This window comes from Nicotiana tomentosiformis, chromosome 5 (assembly GCF_000390325.3).
Source record: "Nicotiana tomentosiformis chromosome 5, ASM39032v3, whole genome shotgun sequence".
NCBI lineage: Eukaryota > Viridiplantae > Streptophyta > Magnoliopsida > Solanales > Solanaceae > Nicotiana > Nicotiana tomentosiformis.
In genome coordinates, this window is record NC_090816.1 from 2815232 (window position 1) to 2832562 (window position 17331).

General features: G+C 33.7%; 2 protein-coding genes across 2 annotated transcripts; both read right to left on the minus strand.

Annotated features, from left to right (window-relative positions):
• Window positions 1-1588: 1588 nt before the first annotated feature.
• Window positions 1589-4079, minus strand: LOC104092674 (UDP-glucuronate 4-epimerase 3). Its single transcript, XM_009598329.4, has one exon. The coding sequence runs from the start codon at window positions 3276-3278 to the stop codon at window positions 1971-1973; it is 1308 nt and encodes a 435-aa protein (XP_009596624.1). The 5' UTR covers window positions 3279-4079; the 3' UTR covers window positions 1589-1970.
• Window positions 4080-7818: 3739 nt separating this feature from the next.
• On the minus strand, window positions 7819-13295 carry LOC104092675 (3-phosphoshikimate 1-carboxyvinyltransferase 2). The gene is made up of 8 exons (XM_009598330.4): window positions 12800-13295; window positions 11412-11656; window positions 11113-11266; window positions 9867-10081; window positions 9668-9785; window positions 8983-9193; window positions 8486-8547; window positions 7819-8368 (listed from the first exon to the last, which is right to left on the minus strand). The coding sequence occupies exons 1-8, from the start codon at window positions 13112-13114 to the stop codon at window positions 8150-8152; spliced, it is 1539 nt and encodes a 512-aa protein (XP_009596625.1). The 5' UTR covers window positions 13115-13295; the 3' UTR covers window positions 7819-8149.
• Between the last annotated feature and the right edge of the window lie 4036 nt (window positions 13296-17331).

The following is a 17331-nucleotide window of genomic DNA, read 5'->3' on the forward strand; positions in this document are numbered from 1 at the left end:
AGTGATCAGGGGGATCATATGGCAAAGGGACTTTTTATAGGGCATGGCTTATTGCACACTGCCTCCAAAATAATCAGATGTTTTATTACCGTGAATGTCCGGATAGCTTGCGCGCATCTCGACTAATTCCACGGGTACCTATCGCCTTCCACCAGCATAGGTATCGAGTAACTCCACCAAGGCTAGGACGGGAAGAAATCATCTAGTGTTTTTGCCTCCGCTGGGATTTAAACAAGAGACCTCAAAATAATCATCTTTTTTTGGGCTATGTAGCAACCATCCATGTGTTAATAACTTACTCCAACTCAAACTCAAAGATGGATTTACAACATATGATATATCTTGAAGTTGACAAGAGTGGGTTGCTCTAGTGGTGAGCACCCTCCACTTCGAACCAAGAGGTTATGAGTTCGAGTCACCCCAAGAGCAAGGTGAGGAATTCTTCGAGGGAGGGAGCCTAGAGTCTATCGGAAACAACGTCTCTACCCTAGGGTAGGGGTAAGGTCTGCGTACAAACTACCCTCCCCAGACCCCACTAGTGGGATTATACTGGGTTTTTGTTGTTGTTGTTGATATATCTTGAAGTTACATGGTTGGACACTTAGACCTAGTGTGGAGTACTGATTTTAACTGGAGCATTCATAAGGTGTAATCTGCACAAACAATTTTCATATCCACAAATTCCAAAATGCCTATGAGCATTTTCCAAATGTCATAAAGACCACTACAAAAAATGAAATCTGAGGAAAACCATTCAACAGACTCCAATGAACAACCTATACAGAGGAATTCCTTCACTATTTTTGCTGAGAAAACTCAAGACTGCCCTTAAAGGACATGCATAAAACTCCAGCTGCCTTTATTTGAATCTTTCCTTTTGACAGTTTTCAGGATCATCACCAGTAAGCATGTAACCTTTCACTTTTTTTCAAATCTTATTTGCTTCTCTCAGCTACTTTTTTTTTTTTGAAAAAAGAGTAAGTATACTTCTCTCAGCTACTTAATTGCACTGTTTCAGAGGCAAAATTATAATATCAAGATATCGAGTTTAACGTCTCCACAAAGTAATATTAAACAGCCATGGGCAAAAGCGGTAACTCCAACAAGAGAAGCCCATGATCTAAAAGTCACAGTTTTCATTTAATCCACAAACCCCCTGGTCATTCAAGGTCTTGATATCATCTTGAGCCGTCCCCTATATGTTCTCAATAACATCAGTTCGCTATAGGCTATAGCAGCCAAAAAGTATCTGGAATAAACGATGGTGTTATAGAAAGGTTAAACTATACTATGTTGCAACTTCAAATGATTCATTGTGTCCCCCGCCCTCTCTTTCAAAATTCCACACAACTTAGATTAAGGAAGAAAGCAACAATCTGTCACAATGACCCTAATAGTAGAGTGTTGATAGTAAATCATGAGGTGCAGATTATGTACGAGGAATGATCACAGAGAAGCAAATAACAGAAAGGATTAGCAACATAGGTAAAAATGCATAACAGGATTAACCAAAATTTCTAGGTAGAAGAAGATATCATATTGATAAACAAGAATATTCAGTTTTAAAGATATACACAACACAACGAACTCAAATATGGAACTATCGTGTGCTACTTTTATTAGAATTTAATATAAAGATGATACATGTCCACTGTCCATCAATCAGCAGCAGATCTATCTATCATGAATTCTACAATTATGAAACTAATACAATTACACTTAAAAGGTGTAAAATAAAAAACAGTTGGTTTCAGGTTGTGTTTGATACATATCAACTAGCGCAGCAAACACCGTCCATCCACCACAAATTCTTCATCGTGAGATAGGATGTGCCCCTTATATAGTATCATTAAGATATGAAAAAAAACAAGAAAATGGGGGCACAACAAGCAGGAGATGAGTCAAAATAATCATAAGAATCAAAGTGAACAAGAATTAATTGTCCTACCACACAACTGAATCGAATTGTATCACTGCACACTTTTCTTTCCATTGCCATAGTAACTTAAGTACCATCGAACAAATTTCTTCAATCCTGTCTGTAAATCTGTGGTAGGCTTATAACCGAGCTCTTTGTGAGCCGAGCTTATATTCGCATGAGTAAATTGCACATCACCATTCCTTGGCAACTTCATAACCAATCTCTTAGCCTTTACCTTCAACAACTTCTCCAAAATGCTAACAAGATCAGAAACCGGGACAGGGGAAGTATTGCCTAAATTGAACACCCTCAATTGAGCAGGACCTTTCTTTTTCCCACCACTTCCCGTGCTCTTTTTAGCAGTGTCTAATGCCCCCAAACAACCCTTCACTATGTCATCAATGTAGGTAAAATCTCTCGCGACCGTGCCATGATTAGCCGCCTCAAAGATTGGAATTGATTTTCCTTTCAATATATCCCTTGTGAAAAAGAAGTAAGCCATATCTGGCCGTCCCCACGGTCCATAAACCGTGAAAAATCTCAATCCAGTTATCGATAGCCCATAGATATGATTATAGGTATGAGCAATTTCCTCACCAGCTTTTTTAGTAGCAGCATATAAACTAGCAGGTTGGTCTGTTCTATCCCTCTCTGAAAAGGGTACCTTAGTATTCAATCCATATACAGAACTAGACGACGCCCACACAATGGCAGGTTGAGGATTGACACTTTTGCAAACCTCAAGAACATTAACAAGACCAGCAATATTACTATGCACATATGATCCCGGATTTTCCATGGCGTACCTCACGCCCGCTTGTGCAGCTAAATGCATAACATGAGTAAATGCAACAATGTCAAAAAGTTTCTTTAAGAGGGCGACATCATTGATATCGCCCTCAACAATGTACACACCGGTGCGTTCTAATAGCTCCTGCCTCGCTCTTTTGAGCGAGGGATCATAATAATCATTAAAATTATCCAAACCTACTACGCCATCTCCACGACGTTTTAAGGCAGCTGAAACATGTGTTCCTACAAAACCAGCAGCACCAGTTACCAAAACACAAATACCATTTTTTGACCTGATTTTTGCTGAAGATTTAATCTTTTTTTCCCACACTGGACCACCATAAGAGCTGGTTCTAAGAGATCTCCTTGAGAGATCTGAAGAAACATTTGATACAGAATTTGGTGATCTGTAAAAGAATACAAAGATTAACCCCACAAAAACAAGTGCCCAAAAAATAATCTTGGTTAAAGAAAATTGTAGCCTAAGCCTATTATAAGGGGATTTTTCAATCTTGTATTTTCCTGGGGTTGATGGAATATTATCAATGTGCTTCATTTGGGACATTATTTTAGGCAAAATCTTGGAGATTAGAGCAATACCCAGATTAGGAATCTCTTATTTTCAAATGAAAATCAGTAAAGTTCTGATTTTTTTCTTGAGAAAAGCTTAGGGTTAGGTTTGAGAAATTTTCCTTCTTTTTTGCCCCAATGAATGATTGATTCTTGATAATGTAAATGGGATAGGAAAAAGAAAAAGGGGTGGCTAGTATTGAACTTTTAGCTGCTTTATTTATGAGAATCTATCTGGTTTTGGTTCAAAGATCGTGTTTTTTTTTTTGTGTTTTTTTTTTTTTTGGTTTTGATTTGTAAAGAAGAAAGATTGATGATTTGTTTAAGAAATGATGATTAGAGAGAGAGATCTGAGGGAGGGAGAAGAATGAGGTTTGAAGAATTTAAAAAGGCAATAATGAAGATTTGAAGTGGACTAATAGGGGTGGGGGTGGAGGTGGGGAATCAGGAACAAAGTCAAACAGAACTGTAAATTAATGAAATGGATTAACCTTTTGTATTAAGCTTTTGATCGGAGAGTTTTATCAATGAAAGCTAAGGCTCGTTTCGTACTAGGATAATTAATACAGGAAACAAATTTAAAGTGAGTTTATACTGCTTTTGGTTAGGATAAAATTGCAGTCCCGAAATTATAATTTTACATTTACCCATATGGAAAGGCGGGATAACAATTTTGGAATAATTAATCCTGAAATAATTAATTCTGAGATAACTTGTTTCCCAACCAAATGACCCTAACAACTTGTTTGGATGGTTGTTACTAGTTGTATCGTATCGTATTCTTACTTCAAACACAATGTTTGTTGTGATTGTTCCTTAAATTTTATTGTATCGTATCGTTTAAACCCGTTGTTATGTAATGACGAAAAGTGCCACTTCATGAAACGACCGATTTGGTGTGGTCGCGTCGTTTTGTTATTTTTTTCTCTCATCTTGCCCCTTTTTATTATTAAATAATCATATTTTATCCTTTACCCTACCTTTTTATATAATAATATTACCCCGTCCCTTCATATTGTTGGCGCATGATATCATGAAATGACGACAACCAATACAATCTAACCAAACATTGTATATATCAAAACGATACAATACAATACAATACAATATAATACAATACAATATTATACGATACGATACATAACAGTAGTCCAAACAAGTTGTCAAGAGTATATTTTTTTAGATTTTACAAATAACTTGATTTGAGGGGGTGGGTTTTTTTTTTTTTTTTTGGGTGGGGGGTTGGGGATGGGGAATTTCTTGGAGGAGAAAGAGTTGGGAGATGGGAGGAGGGAGATTATTACATTGATTGGTGAAAAAAAAACCTCAAAATGGGACCTTTATTTTCAGAATTTGTTTACTTTAAATATGAGGGGAGATTCTTGATTGGGTAAGGAAACTGAGGTTTTGGTGTTTTTGAAGTGTGAGTAAAATGTGGATTGTTTGTTGGAGATGGAGTGGACGAGATTTTGGGGCAAATTATGAAGGGCTACTAATTTACATTTTCATTGGTTGGTGGAAAAGATTTATAGGAATTTGATAATTTTAAATATCCTCTCTAATTTCAAATTCTTTGATGATAGTGTGATGCAATGATCCTATATTTAAGGTATGCTATTTTGTTTTATCTTTTCACCTTTATTTGTTCAAATTTCATAATCCAATTAACCCTTCTTACGCCTCGTGTGTTACTTACATTTAGTATTTATATCAAAATATATTGATCGATTATGGTAAGTCGTAAAAAAATTGTGAGAAATGTAAATAACTAACTTGAGTTAGGTAATAGTACTCTATGTAAGAACACATCATGTACTTATTAAAGTGATATTAACATCGAATTTATTCATACTTGGTGTTTACGGCAAATCTCACTTCTCTGTACTTATCTTTATTGTATAAAAAGGAAATGAAGAATAGCTTAATTATGATGGAAAAAAGAGTAGCTTAATTACCATTTAAGAAAAAAGATGAGTAGATAAGGCAAAATGTAAGTGTTAACGTCGCATGATCTTCTTGCAAATATAGCTTAAGAATGCTTTCTTTTTCACATAATTCCATTTCTTATTTAATATATTATGTCTTTTAAAAGTCCAAAAAAATAAAACAAGTACAAATGATGATTTTTTCTTCTTTCTTTATCTAATTTAAGTTCATTCCGTAGTCTAATATGGCTCTAATACTTTGGGAAACATAAGTGCCATGTTGGTATAATGCTCTAAATACGTTATCATTATGGTTTTCCTCTTTCCATTTATGAGAGGATACAAAGAATGGCTTATTTCTTATACTTTGTACATCAAATCATAACTATAATCTTTTAAAAGAAGAACCTTACAATAGTTTTTAAGAATCATTAACGCGTGCTAATTATAAATTAGAAGTGTGTGTTTTACAGGTAAAAATAGGGGGAAAATCAGAAATAGACAGATTTACAACTGGTAATTAAAAAATAGCTACAGTTTCAAAAATAATTAAAATTTAGTCATTTTTTCATGTAAAGATAAAATCAGAATAAAAACACCCTTAAAAATTTATAAACTACCGTTATTTTTCTTCTTTGACAGGAAATAGTTAGCCTTTTTAATTGATAACCATGAATAGAAGTTACTTATGCAACTTTAAATTGGAGAAACAAGAGATATCAATTGTTTAATAAAAAGAAAAAAAGTCGTTTCACTATCTTATTTATTGAAAAGAAAAGAGACGAATAAACGAGTGACAAAAAAATTTGCTTTACATTATAAAATGCTTGGTGTACCCATTGGTGAGGATAATATTATTTGTCAAATATTTGAAATTTACATCTCCTGCCACATTGCTTTTGTTCACTCCCCAAAGACCATAAAGAATAAAGAAATTAAAAAATTTGTCCAAAATAATTTTCATTAAGCATCACCTAAAAATAAGTGGAAAATCACGTATCTAAATCATTCTCAAAAAAAAAAAAAAAAAAAAAATCATTTGTCCAAAATAATTTTCATTAGCCAACCAATCACTTAAAAATAAGTGGAAAATCACTTACCTAAAAAATATTTTTTTAAAAAAAGAATGAAAAAAATCCATTTGTTTTCTCTCCATATCTCAGCCGTGCCTTTGTTTTCGATTCGGGGACAGAGTCACGTGAGAGTCACATATTAGTTTGAGGTAATACGCCAAACAAACTTGAAAGCAAGGCAAATGACCCTCCTTTTCAAGAGCAAATTTGGAGTTTTATGAATTAAATATATTGCTTCCGACTCAAATTATGTATATGTATATGTACATAAAAAAAAGTTAAAATGTATATAGATATAATAAGAAAAAATGACACTGTATACCCGCTCTCAAAATAACAGCCGAAAAATGTATATTTTTTGTATATATATATATACATACAAAAATTATATAAATTTTATACATTTTTTTCAGTTATCGAATGTAAATAGTTTCTGGCGCGAACTAAAAGTGAAAAAAAACCGTATAATAAGATAACTATTTTTGAACCCAGTAAGTTGACCTAGCACACATGCACTTTATTGGCAATAAAGATTTTAGATTCAAAAACTTGTATTATTTAACCTAGAATATAACACATGCACTTTGTTAGCAATAAAGAAAAAATTATTCAATCCACTAGTGCCACCGATGGCATGTATCCTCTTTTGAACTGAAACAAGAAATTGCTCATGGTGCGATTTGATTTTTTTTTAAAATTTCATATTTATTCATTTCTTTTAGTCTTACGAGGAGAAAAGCATGTGATTCAAGAAAGTTTTTGAAAAAAATTTACGCTTTTTAAAGGTGAAGTTTGGAATAGAACAATTCATTCCGTCGTGTATCCTCGATTAATGCAACCTCAATGCTATGTTTCGATTCTCGATAATAAAAAAAGTTATTCAATCCATTAGTGCAACATGTACGCAACCTCTTTTGAACCGAAACAAGAAAGAGCTCTAATAGCTTAATATCCAATAAAGCTATTAGAAAATTACAAATTAAATACATGTAAAAAAATTGCCAACAAAGTGCATGTTCCTTCAATTACACACCCTTTCTAAATTCTAACTAAAAAGTTAAAAGGAGTGATGTTGAAGGCAAAAAGAACTTTTATGTATTCATAACGTGAAGCTGAATTATAGATTCTAGTTGTGATGATAATTATTGATTTGTTAGTATATTGTGAAATCTTTTTAGGATCTGGTTCTTTTACTTTTTAAATTATATGACAAATTATCTACACTGCACACGTGCGCAAACAGATGCGTATCAATTGAAGTGCATAGACTTGCCCTTATCCAGTTAACAAAAAAATAAATAAAAAATAAATAAATATATATATATATATATATAGTTTAAAAGAAATTAAGTAGAGAAAAATTTACTTCATAGTCACTTTTCCTGCAGCTTGGAATTGAAGGAATTTACTGTAAAGCGCTTCTTAATATATTTGATCAATACAACAACAACAACTACGTATCAATTTCAAACAAGGTGAAGTCGGCTATATAAATCATCATTGACCATGTTATTCCGTTTAAACTCTCATACCAATATTATGCAATAGAATTGATTAGTAACATGGAAAAATAACTCTCAAAGAGCAACTGAATCACCCATGTTCAAAATAGTACTCCTTACACTGCTCCAATACTAGTTATCCTTAACTCTATTTAGTGTACATTCCTTCAAAAACAAGAAGCTCACATTCAACAAAAATATTGAACATCATCACTTGACAAATAATTAAAGAGTTCGAAGCCTTGGATCGATGCCCTCCTAAAGTCGACACCAGAGTGGTTCAGATACCAGTTATAGCATGTCTTGTACAAGAACTAAATTCTTTTACCTGTTCTTACTTACACTCTACAACATAGTGAAGCGGTTTCAATGCTTGGAGTACTGCTGTAGGACATCAAAGTAGTTCGGGAAAGTTTTCCTCGTGCACCCGGGGTCGTTGATGGTGACTGGAACATCTGCACAAGCAGCAAGAGAAAAAGCCATGGCCATTCTGTGATCGTCGTATGTATCAATTTCGGTCACATTTAAGTTTTCAGGCGGGGTGATTATGCAGTAGTCTGGTCCTTCTTCAACAGTTGCTCCCAACTGTAGTATTCATGCAAAAAGGAAAGAATAAGGAAAGAAAGAACAACGGACAACTTCTTCATCATTACACTAAGGCTTGGGAGATGCAAATGTGTCCAAAACCAATAACGACTTTACCTTCCTAAGTTCTGTGCATATGGCGATCATGCGCTCAGTTTCCTTGACTCTCCAGCTAGCAACTGATAACAGAAAAGAGGAATTTTTAAATTAGCACAATAAAGAAAGAACAAAAGAACAGGAAAAAAGAGAAAGAACACAACCTTTCAACATAATACTCTGCTCAAATAAGAGTATTATGCTAGAAACGAGTAACACATACCTATTTGCACTATAAAGATCTTCATAGTCAGCCCATAGAAGTCTTTAACTTTAGTATACTTGTTAAAGCTTGTTGAACACGTAGAATTATAAATCAACTTTCAGTTTCTTAGATCGTATCTAACCAGAAGCGTATATTGGACTAGTAGTCACTAAAAGCATATATTTTGTATGCAATTATGTGGGAAATCCTCTCAAGATTTTGGATATAGCAGCATAATGGATCTGGTCCCACTCGGCAAGTTAATTATGCTATAGATAAAGAGAAAGTTTTGAATGGTCTCCAAAAAACAAACCGTCTCTTATAGCAGTGGGACCATCAGCAAAAAGCGCAACTACAGCAAGTGTCATGGCAACATCAGGCATTTTATTCATGTTCACATCAATGGCATGCAAATGCTTCATTCCAGAAGAATTCTTCTGCGGTCCTTTGACTGTGACGCTGTTCTCTGTCCATGTAACTTCTGCTCCCATTTTCTCAAGAACCTCAGCAAATTTGACATCCCCCTTCACAAAGGCAAACATAAAAACACAAATGAGAAACTTTAACCATGACATTGAAAGTCATCTCAATGCATTCATCAACTTGGGTGCTACTGTAAAGAATTAAGAATGTATCATCCACGATGCTTTAATACCTAACAAAACCCAAACGTGTACATATGCTAGACGTGGGTACTTTTTTTCTTTATCTGATAATCGAGAAATCCCCGAGGGCTAGTAGCGCATAGTTCAAAACTCTATGGATAATGGGCCCACCCCTCTATCCTTCTCCACTTAAATACAAGACTTGTCTGTGGTAGCATTCGAACCCGCGATGTGCATCTAATTCACCTACGGGGTTGCGCTCTTACCACTAAACCAAACTCAGGGGCCAAATGTGGGTACATATTAGGATGCTTCCACAAAGTCAACACAGAAAGATAACAGATAAGTTCAACATGCAAACCCCTCCCCTGGCTCAAACGGCCAGAGCAATACCTGTAAACTGCTTGTCCCACAACCTTCAACAGTGATAGTTCCACCTGTGACGGCCGCTCCAGCCAAGAAGTAGCTAGCACTTGAAGCATCGCCTTCTACATAAGCTTTTCCAGGAGACCTAATATTACATCAATATTTACTTCAATAGTTTTGGTAATAAACTTCTCAAGCCATTAAAATGATTTGAAAACAGACTTACTTGTATTTCTGACCTCCTCGGACAACAAACCTGTCCCAGCTACTACTGTGCTCCACAGAAATACCAAATCGCTCCATCAACTTCAATGTCATTTCGACATAAGGTACGGAAATTAGTTTGTCAATGATTTCAATCTCCACATCTCCTAAAGCCAGTGGAGCAGCCATAAGGAGAGCAGTCAAGTATTGGCTGCTAATGGATCCAGAGAGCTTCACCTAAAAGATAGTCAAGAAAGAATAACTAAAGCAAGAATTTCTGAATGATAATGGTATTCTATGCTTCGAAACAAGGAAAAGGCAGGCAAAAGAGACCGTTTACAGAACAGTGTAATAGCAACATTACTGTTCATTAAGTAATGTTATAAGTCCTACGTATAGTAATCCTTAGGGTTCTTAGTTTCTTGTTTTAGGTAAGTTTTATTATTAGTATCCTCATTGGTTTAGGACTAGCCTGATACTCCATCCATTAAATTTAACTGTTTTCTTTTATTAGAACATATCTTAAATCGTAAAGGTTGAAGTTTTATAATTTTTAAATTAAAGCAATATATAAGGGAGATAGAGGTAACTTTTGTTTTTTTGATAATTAAAAAATCCTTGAAGGCCAGTGGTACGGGTCGAAACTCGGTGGATATGCCCGCCCCGGTACCATTCTCAACTTAAATACCAGACTTTGTCTCCGGTAGGGTTCAAACCCGTGATGTGCGCCTATTCCACACATCACGTGTTGCGCTCTTACCACTAAACCAAAGCCCGGGTTCGAGATACAGGTAACTTTTGAACTCTTTGAATCTTCTTTATTATAAAGAAGTCTCCATATCAACTATTTAATATTAGAATAAGTAAGAAGAGTGAAGGGAATAAGTTCCTCTTCTAAAAAATTGGGCAAAATTTTCTCATAACTATAAATAGAAATTAGAAAAGCTAATTCCGCAATGAGGGAGAACTCTTTTATTTCCTTTTAAATAGCTTCTTCATCGACAAGAACTGTGATTCCTGATTTGTTTGGAAATGTAGTTCCCGAGTCCTGTTTCTTATAAAAACAGCTAGCTATATGTGTTTGAGCTTGATACAACTTTGTAGTCATTCAACTTATTACTGTTAAGGAATTTAGTGTTTGGCTTTGGAGTTCAATTTCTTCCAGACATAGAGTAACTTAACTTTATCAGCAAAGACTTCTCTGCTTCAGCTTAAGATAAGATTTCTTAACATTATGGATACGGCATAGTAGAATTTGTAATCCTCACCTTCCCTCCGGGAAGACCTCCCTTGCTGACAATTCGAACAGGAGGACATTTCGTACCAAGGAAACAATCAACCTCTGCACCAAGTTGCTTAAGACCATCAACCAAATCACCAATTGGTCTCTCTCTCATTCGAGGAACTCCATCAAGTACATACCTATAATATGAGAATGATAAATTTAAGTTAGTAATGTGGTAACCATTCCGCTCTAATCATTCTGCTCTATTTGGCTCCATTTCATTGAAATGCTTTAACTGAAACCTAAAAGAATAAATTGGTATGAAGAGAGAAGCTATTAGACCTTGAATTTCCGCCAGCTACAACAACGGCTGCTGTTAGTGGCCGCATTGCAGTTCCTGCATTTCCAAGAAAAAGTTGAATTTCTTCCTTGGACTCTTTACCAACAGGGAATAGCCCACCAGAACCTTCAACAGTTGCTCGTTGGTTTGCGCTGTCTTCTTCTACATTCAGTCCAAGTGTTTTCAACGCACCAAGCATGTAATGAATATCATCACTACTAAGTAAATTGTCAACAACAGTTGTTCCCTGAAATTCAAAGGCCAGTCACTTTTAACGGCCACAAAAGTAGTTCAAATATATAGCGCAAACAATAAAGTCAAAAGACATAGCTTCAAGTTAAAGAGCAAATGAAACCTCAATGAAATGATATCTTATGCAAAAGAATGAAAAATGTGAACTTTCACAGCTTAGAGAAGTTCACAAAGTTGATCATGGTTCAGAGCTATTATGCAATATACGTAGTTCAAGCCATCTTCAGCTTTGGAAGAGATAACCATAGTTGGTAAGGGCACCTTATACTTCGACTAAGGTGTTGCTAAGAACACATTTCTGTCCCATAAGCAAATTGTGTATGCAAAAGTTTGAACATTTGCATGCTAAGTGCTAAATGATAAACAATGACAAACTTCAATCATGGGTGCAAAATATTCTTTTTTCTTTTCTTTTTTTCCTCTTTTCATTGTAAGCAGGCAAAGCATATCATTTCGACCACATATTGGCCGTATAGGTTGTTCGCATACACAGTCATTCTAATATTGTAATTGCGCTATTCAACAAATGGGATCGTTTGGTTATAGGGATAATAATCCAATTATAAAAAATCTGCATAAGATAATATAGTGTTTGGTTGGTCGCATAAGAAAAAAAAATAGTCGCCGCATAACTATGCACCAAATGTTATGCAGCGTTTGGTTGGCAGTATTAAATCATGCGCGAATTATGTATTGTCTTTATGCAGGATAAATTGTGGCATAACAACACATTTTTTAACAATGAAGTGATTAAACTATGTAAAGACAAAAATGCCCTTTTCTAGAGTAATTAATCCATGTATTATAATCTACAAACCCTTCATTATTAATCATTGCATAAATAACCCTTGCATTATAATCCCGACGTAACTAACATGTGAACCAAAGCATTGCATAATTGATACCTACATTATAATTCCGGCATAACTAACATGTGAACCAAACAATCCCTAAAAGTTGGCTTACCCCGCCCCCACAACACACACACACACACACACACACACACACACATATATATATATATATATATATATATATATATATATATATATATATATATATATATGTGTGTGTGTGTGTGTGTGTGTGTGTGTGTGTGTGTGTGTGTGTGTGTGTGTGTGTGCAGCTACTTAATTACCTCAGAGAGGGCAGCAAGAAGGAGAATACGATTGGATAAGGATTTAGAGCCAGGCAATTTAACAGTGCCAGATATCTCTGTAATTGGTTGCAGAACAATCTCATTGGGTTTCTGTGTTGTAGCCAGTGATGCTGAAATCCTAAAAATTGAATCTTTTTTCAAGAATGAATCTTTGTTCAAGACCCACATAGATTTTGCTGAATTTTTCAATCCAAAGGAAAGAGAAGGTGAAAATGTGGGAATTTGGGGTTTATGAATATTGGAATTGGGATAAAGGGTTTGTATCCCTTGTGTCATCTTGCTAATCTGTGCCATCTTTCTTTAGTTTCTCTCTCTCTCTGTCTGTATTTTGGTGTGGTTTATTTGTATGTTGAGAGTTAAAAGTTTGAATCTTTGGCTCTTTGCAAAAGGAGATTTCCAGTTGTATTCTGTTTTTAATTACTGAATTTTGTTGTTGAGGAGGAGTAGGTAGACTGAAAGGTAATGGATTTTTGTATGATTGACCCGCTGACTACTTTCACCAACCATTTTATCTGTATCAGCTCGGAGTTAGGTGCAATCACTTTTAACGCTTGACCAAAATTATTTATATTTGTACAGCAAAAGTATAAAATATGTATATTTGATTTATCAGAGTATTATATATATATATTTTTGGCTATTATTTTAGCGACTATTTGGTATTTCTATTACCCCAAATTAAATTTTAATTCGTGCCGAAAAATTAATATTAGAAGTAAAGTGTTCCCTAATAAAGACGACTACAAACCAAAAAATCTTTGATTAAGGAAAAAAAAATACTTATTAGTCCGTTACAATTCTTATTGACAAATGGTAAAAGGTTGTAGCATGATTACTAGTTGAGTACTACTCATTATAATAATATTTGTGTTGGAGTGTTAAGTAATTATTTATGTTTAATCAAAAGTTTCGGGTGAGTAGGAAACGCATGTCCACCATTTGCACACTGATAATTCTGCAATAGGAATTTTAGGGTATTAAATAGGCCGAGGCGATAGGGTTCAAATTAATTAATATGTTTAATATGATGGAAGTTATTTTCCATACGAAAAATGTTACTCTTGGAAAATATTATTTCTCAAAAATAATTTTTAGTATGAAAAGATATTACTCCCTCCGTTCCTGAACCTATTTTTTTTTGGTCTGTTTCAAAAAGAATGATTCATTTCTAAATTTGGAAACAATTTTGCTTAAACTTACAATTCTACCCTTAATGAGAAGCTTTTATAACCACACAAATACTCTGAGCCCCTTTTTGACTTGTTTAGGACCACAAATTCCAAAAGTCTTTATTTTTTCTTAAACTCCGTGCCCAATCAAACAGGTTCACATAAATTGGAATGGAGGGAGTACTAAAGATAAATAACATTAATATTAGCAATCAAAGAATAACTTTGAATAACTTTTGACTACTAAAAATTAATAATAATATCTAAGTGTTAGTTGTTCTGGCAAGTAATCAGGACAGCGGGTTTATGCGAGTTATAATTTACATGTTGGTAATCTTCTTACTAGTTTCTAGAGGTTGTCAAGACGTGAAATTGATTCTATGATTATCACACAATATCAGTACGTGCAATAATAATGGTATTGGAAGATAAAGTAAAACCTTGCAAAATATTTACGTTCAAGATGGAGTAAAACCATGAAATCACCATAAATATTAGTTCCAAAACTTGTTCATGCTGGGTAATATAGTTAGTCATATTCTCGCAGTTATTTTAGCACATGATGAGGGGAAGAGGGTGCTCGGAGAAAACTACTATTTAAAGGAAATTGGTGTACAAAACAGAGCTTTGGCATTTAGATAGATAGAACACATGAAATTAGGCACACACTCTTTGTGCAGCCAAATGTAAGGTAAATAGTTTTATTCTAAATAGATGGCAGGACTTCAAACGCTACGTGAAATAAGCTTAATTGCAGAGGTTTACGACTCATAAGAACCCTTTGATAAAACTAGCTGTTCAAACCACTAACGATAAGAAATAGCACCCACGATATTTGATTTTCCACAATGTCTTGTTAGACTAATTCACAAAAAGAGAATATCAAAGCCTCAAAATAAATATTGCTCATCACTTGGAAGTTGAGTAGCTTCAGTGACGCAACATAGATAGAGATGAAGAGCACCTCGTAGCACCAACTACCGCTGCGGCGCTGATGACCACCAAATCATACCCTGGCCAAATCCAAAACCGCTCTCCACATCAACAAGTTGCGAGCTAACAATACCACGAAGTATCCATGCAATTAGGTTGATGTTGTGTAACCACATTCACCATCCTTGGATCCTCTATATGACAATAAAAAAAAGTGAGACTCATAACTTTAGAAATATATATTAATTAGTTGGGTACCTACGCCATCAGTGGCAATTTGAATGGCTAGTATATTTGTAATCGTTAGTACGGAGGCTCCACGGAGAATACACAAGCGATGAAATAATGGCAGCTACAAGTTCGGTTCTTGCAACGTCAACCACCACCATACCATAAAAGGTAAAAATAGGGAAAGCTAAGAAACAAGAATAAAATATAAAAGAAAAAATTACATGCACAACAAACAATAATACATAATTTAATCGGCTATTATTAGTCATTCAAAATGCATACAATAAGGCAAATGGTAACATCATTTCAATTAAGCCCTGGTAGACCAGAAAAATCATTAGAAGTCAAATATACCAAAAACATATAGGGAAAATATTATTCCATTTGTAGGAGTTTTGTTAAATAAAAATTTCTTAATCCAATATACTTTAATGGATTAATGGTATGATGAAAGGCCACGGGACGAAAGAAGGGGGCATCTAAGTAATTCCAAAAGTTAAGCAATCCTATAGTATCTCTAAAATTTAAAATGTTAAAGTTGATTATTTTATAGTTATGGAGATGATAGTATACACATATGAACTTCTCAAATACTAGAAATTAAAGGATAGAAGAGCACCTGAAGCTACCAACTACGGAACACCAAATCATTCTAAGGCCTAAGGCCTAATTCAAGATTGGCCTCCAGATATTTATTTACTGTAGGGTGTGCACAATTTGGCAAAAATCGAATTGTCGACTAAATTTTTTTTATATATTTGTTATAGTATCATATAAACTTTTAGAAATTTCGATATTCGGTACACTAAATAGTTCTTAAAACTTAACGAATATATGGTTACATACAAAACATACATAAATTATATTATTATTAAATAATAATTTAAGAGACTAGCGAAAATTGAAGGTAGTGGCTTGGTAAAATTAGTTGCTTAAAGCTAAACTTTAATAAGTTGTTTGAATTTATACTAATAAGATTTGTATATATTTTTATTTGAACTTGTTTATACCGATGATGTTCGAGCCATCTTGTACACATTTGTACCATTCACAAAAAATTATGTAATATTTAAAGAAAATCCAGTTTAACGTAATATTTTTTAGAATTTTCATCATCTAGTAATTATTTTTACCACGATGTAAAACGTCAAAAAATTTCTATCATCTAAAATTGGTCAAATTTATTTTGAAGTTTTTTTTGTACATGTTTTCTCAAATTCTCATTATCTAATAATCTCAATTTTCTCTAAAATTATTTGACTTACAATATAATTCACATTTCTTATTCGTAATCACAACCACAAAAAAAAAAAGAAAAAAGAAAAGAAAGACAAATAGATTGCACACATCTAAACAACCGGTGATGAATTTTCCCAACAACTTTTCACAATCTCACTACTTCAAATTGTCTACAATGAAGTAAATATTCGTAATTAGCCAATTTAGCTATATATTGTCGATCGATATGCTTTAGATTACTATATAAATGCAGTGTGTGTATATATATATATATATATATATATATATATATATATATATATATATATATATATATATATATATATATATATATATATATTTCCTTTCCTCTAAAAGGATATTAGATCAGACGGATCGTTGAACAATAGACTAAAAAATACGACTTTATTTGTTTCAATTTATGCAAACTTATTTTCTTTTGTCTGTTTTAGAAATAAAAACCCATTACCTTTACTAACAAGTTTTTATAGTCATAAATATTATAATATATTTAAGATCACGAATTTTAAACGTCTTATAACTAGACAAATAATATTCAAGATCATCACTTTCTAAAATTTTCCGTTCTTTTTTAAACTCCACGTTAAACATGATTAAAAAAAAGCATTAAAGAAGTTTAAAGTAGGTGAGATATGGATTATTAAACTAAATGATGAAAATAACAAGAAAAAACACCAACTTCAGTCAACAAACATTATTTTAATCGAATAAGAGAGAAAGAATATGCTAAAGCTCCAAATATTATTCTAATCTGGTGGGACCATCTTCGACAACCTGGTGGAAGGAGATAATGTGGATTGGAAGGTTTAGAGCCAGAATTTCAACAACCGGAGAGTAACCAAAAGTTTCAACAACCACATAAATTTGGGAGAAATTAAAAAATACCAACGTTTACAAATGTTAATTGAAATCACAATT

What these genes read in the sequence shown, in the direction of transcription:
- LOC104092674 (XM_009598329.4), bottom strand. Translation starts at nt 3,278, where the DNA reads ATGTCCCAAATGAAGCACATTGATAATATTCCATCAACCCCAGGAAAA.
- LOC104092675 (XM_009598330.4), bottom strand. Translation starts at nt 13,114, where the DNA reads ATGGCACAGATTAGCAAGATGACACAAGGGATACAAACCCTTTATCCC. An exon ending in GTAGCTGGCGGAAATTCAAG is followed by an intron (nt 11,267 to 11,411) that starts GTCTAATAGCTT and finishes CTCATATTATAG; the next exon opens with GTATGTACTTGATGGAGTTC. An exon ending in TCCCACTGCTATAAGAGACG is followed by an intron (nt 8,548 to 8,982) that starts GTTTGTTTTTTG and finishes TTCTGTTATCAG; the next exon opens with TTGCTAGCTGGAGAGTCAAG.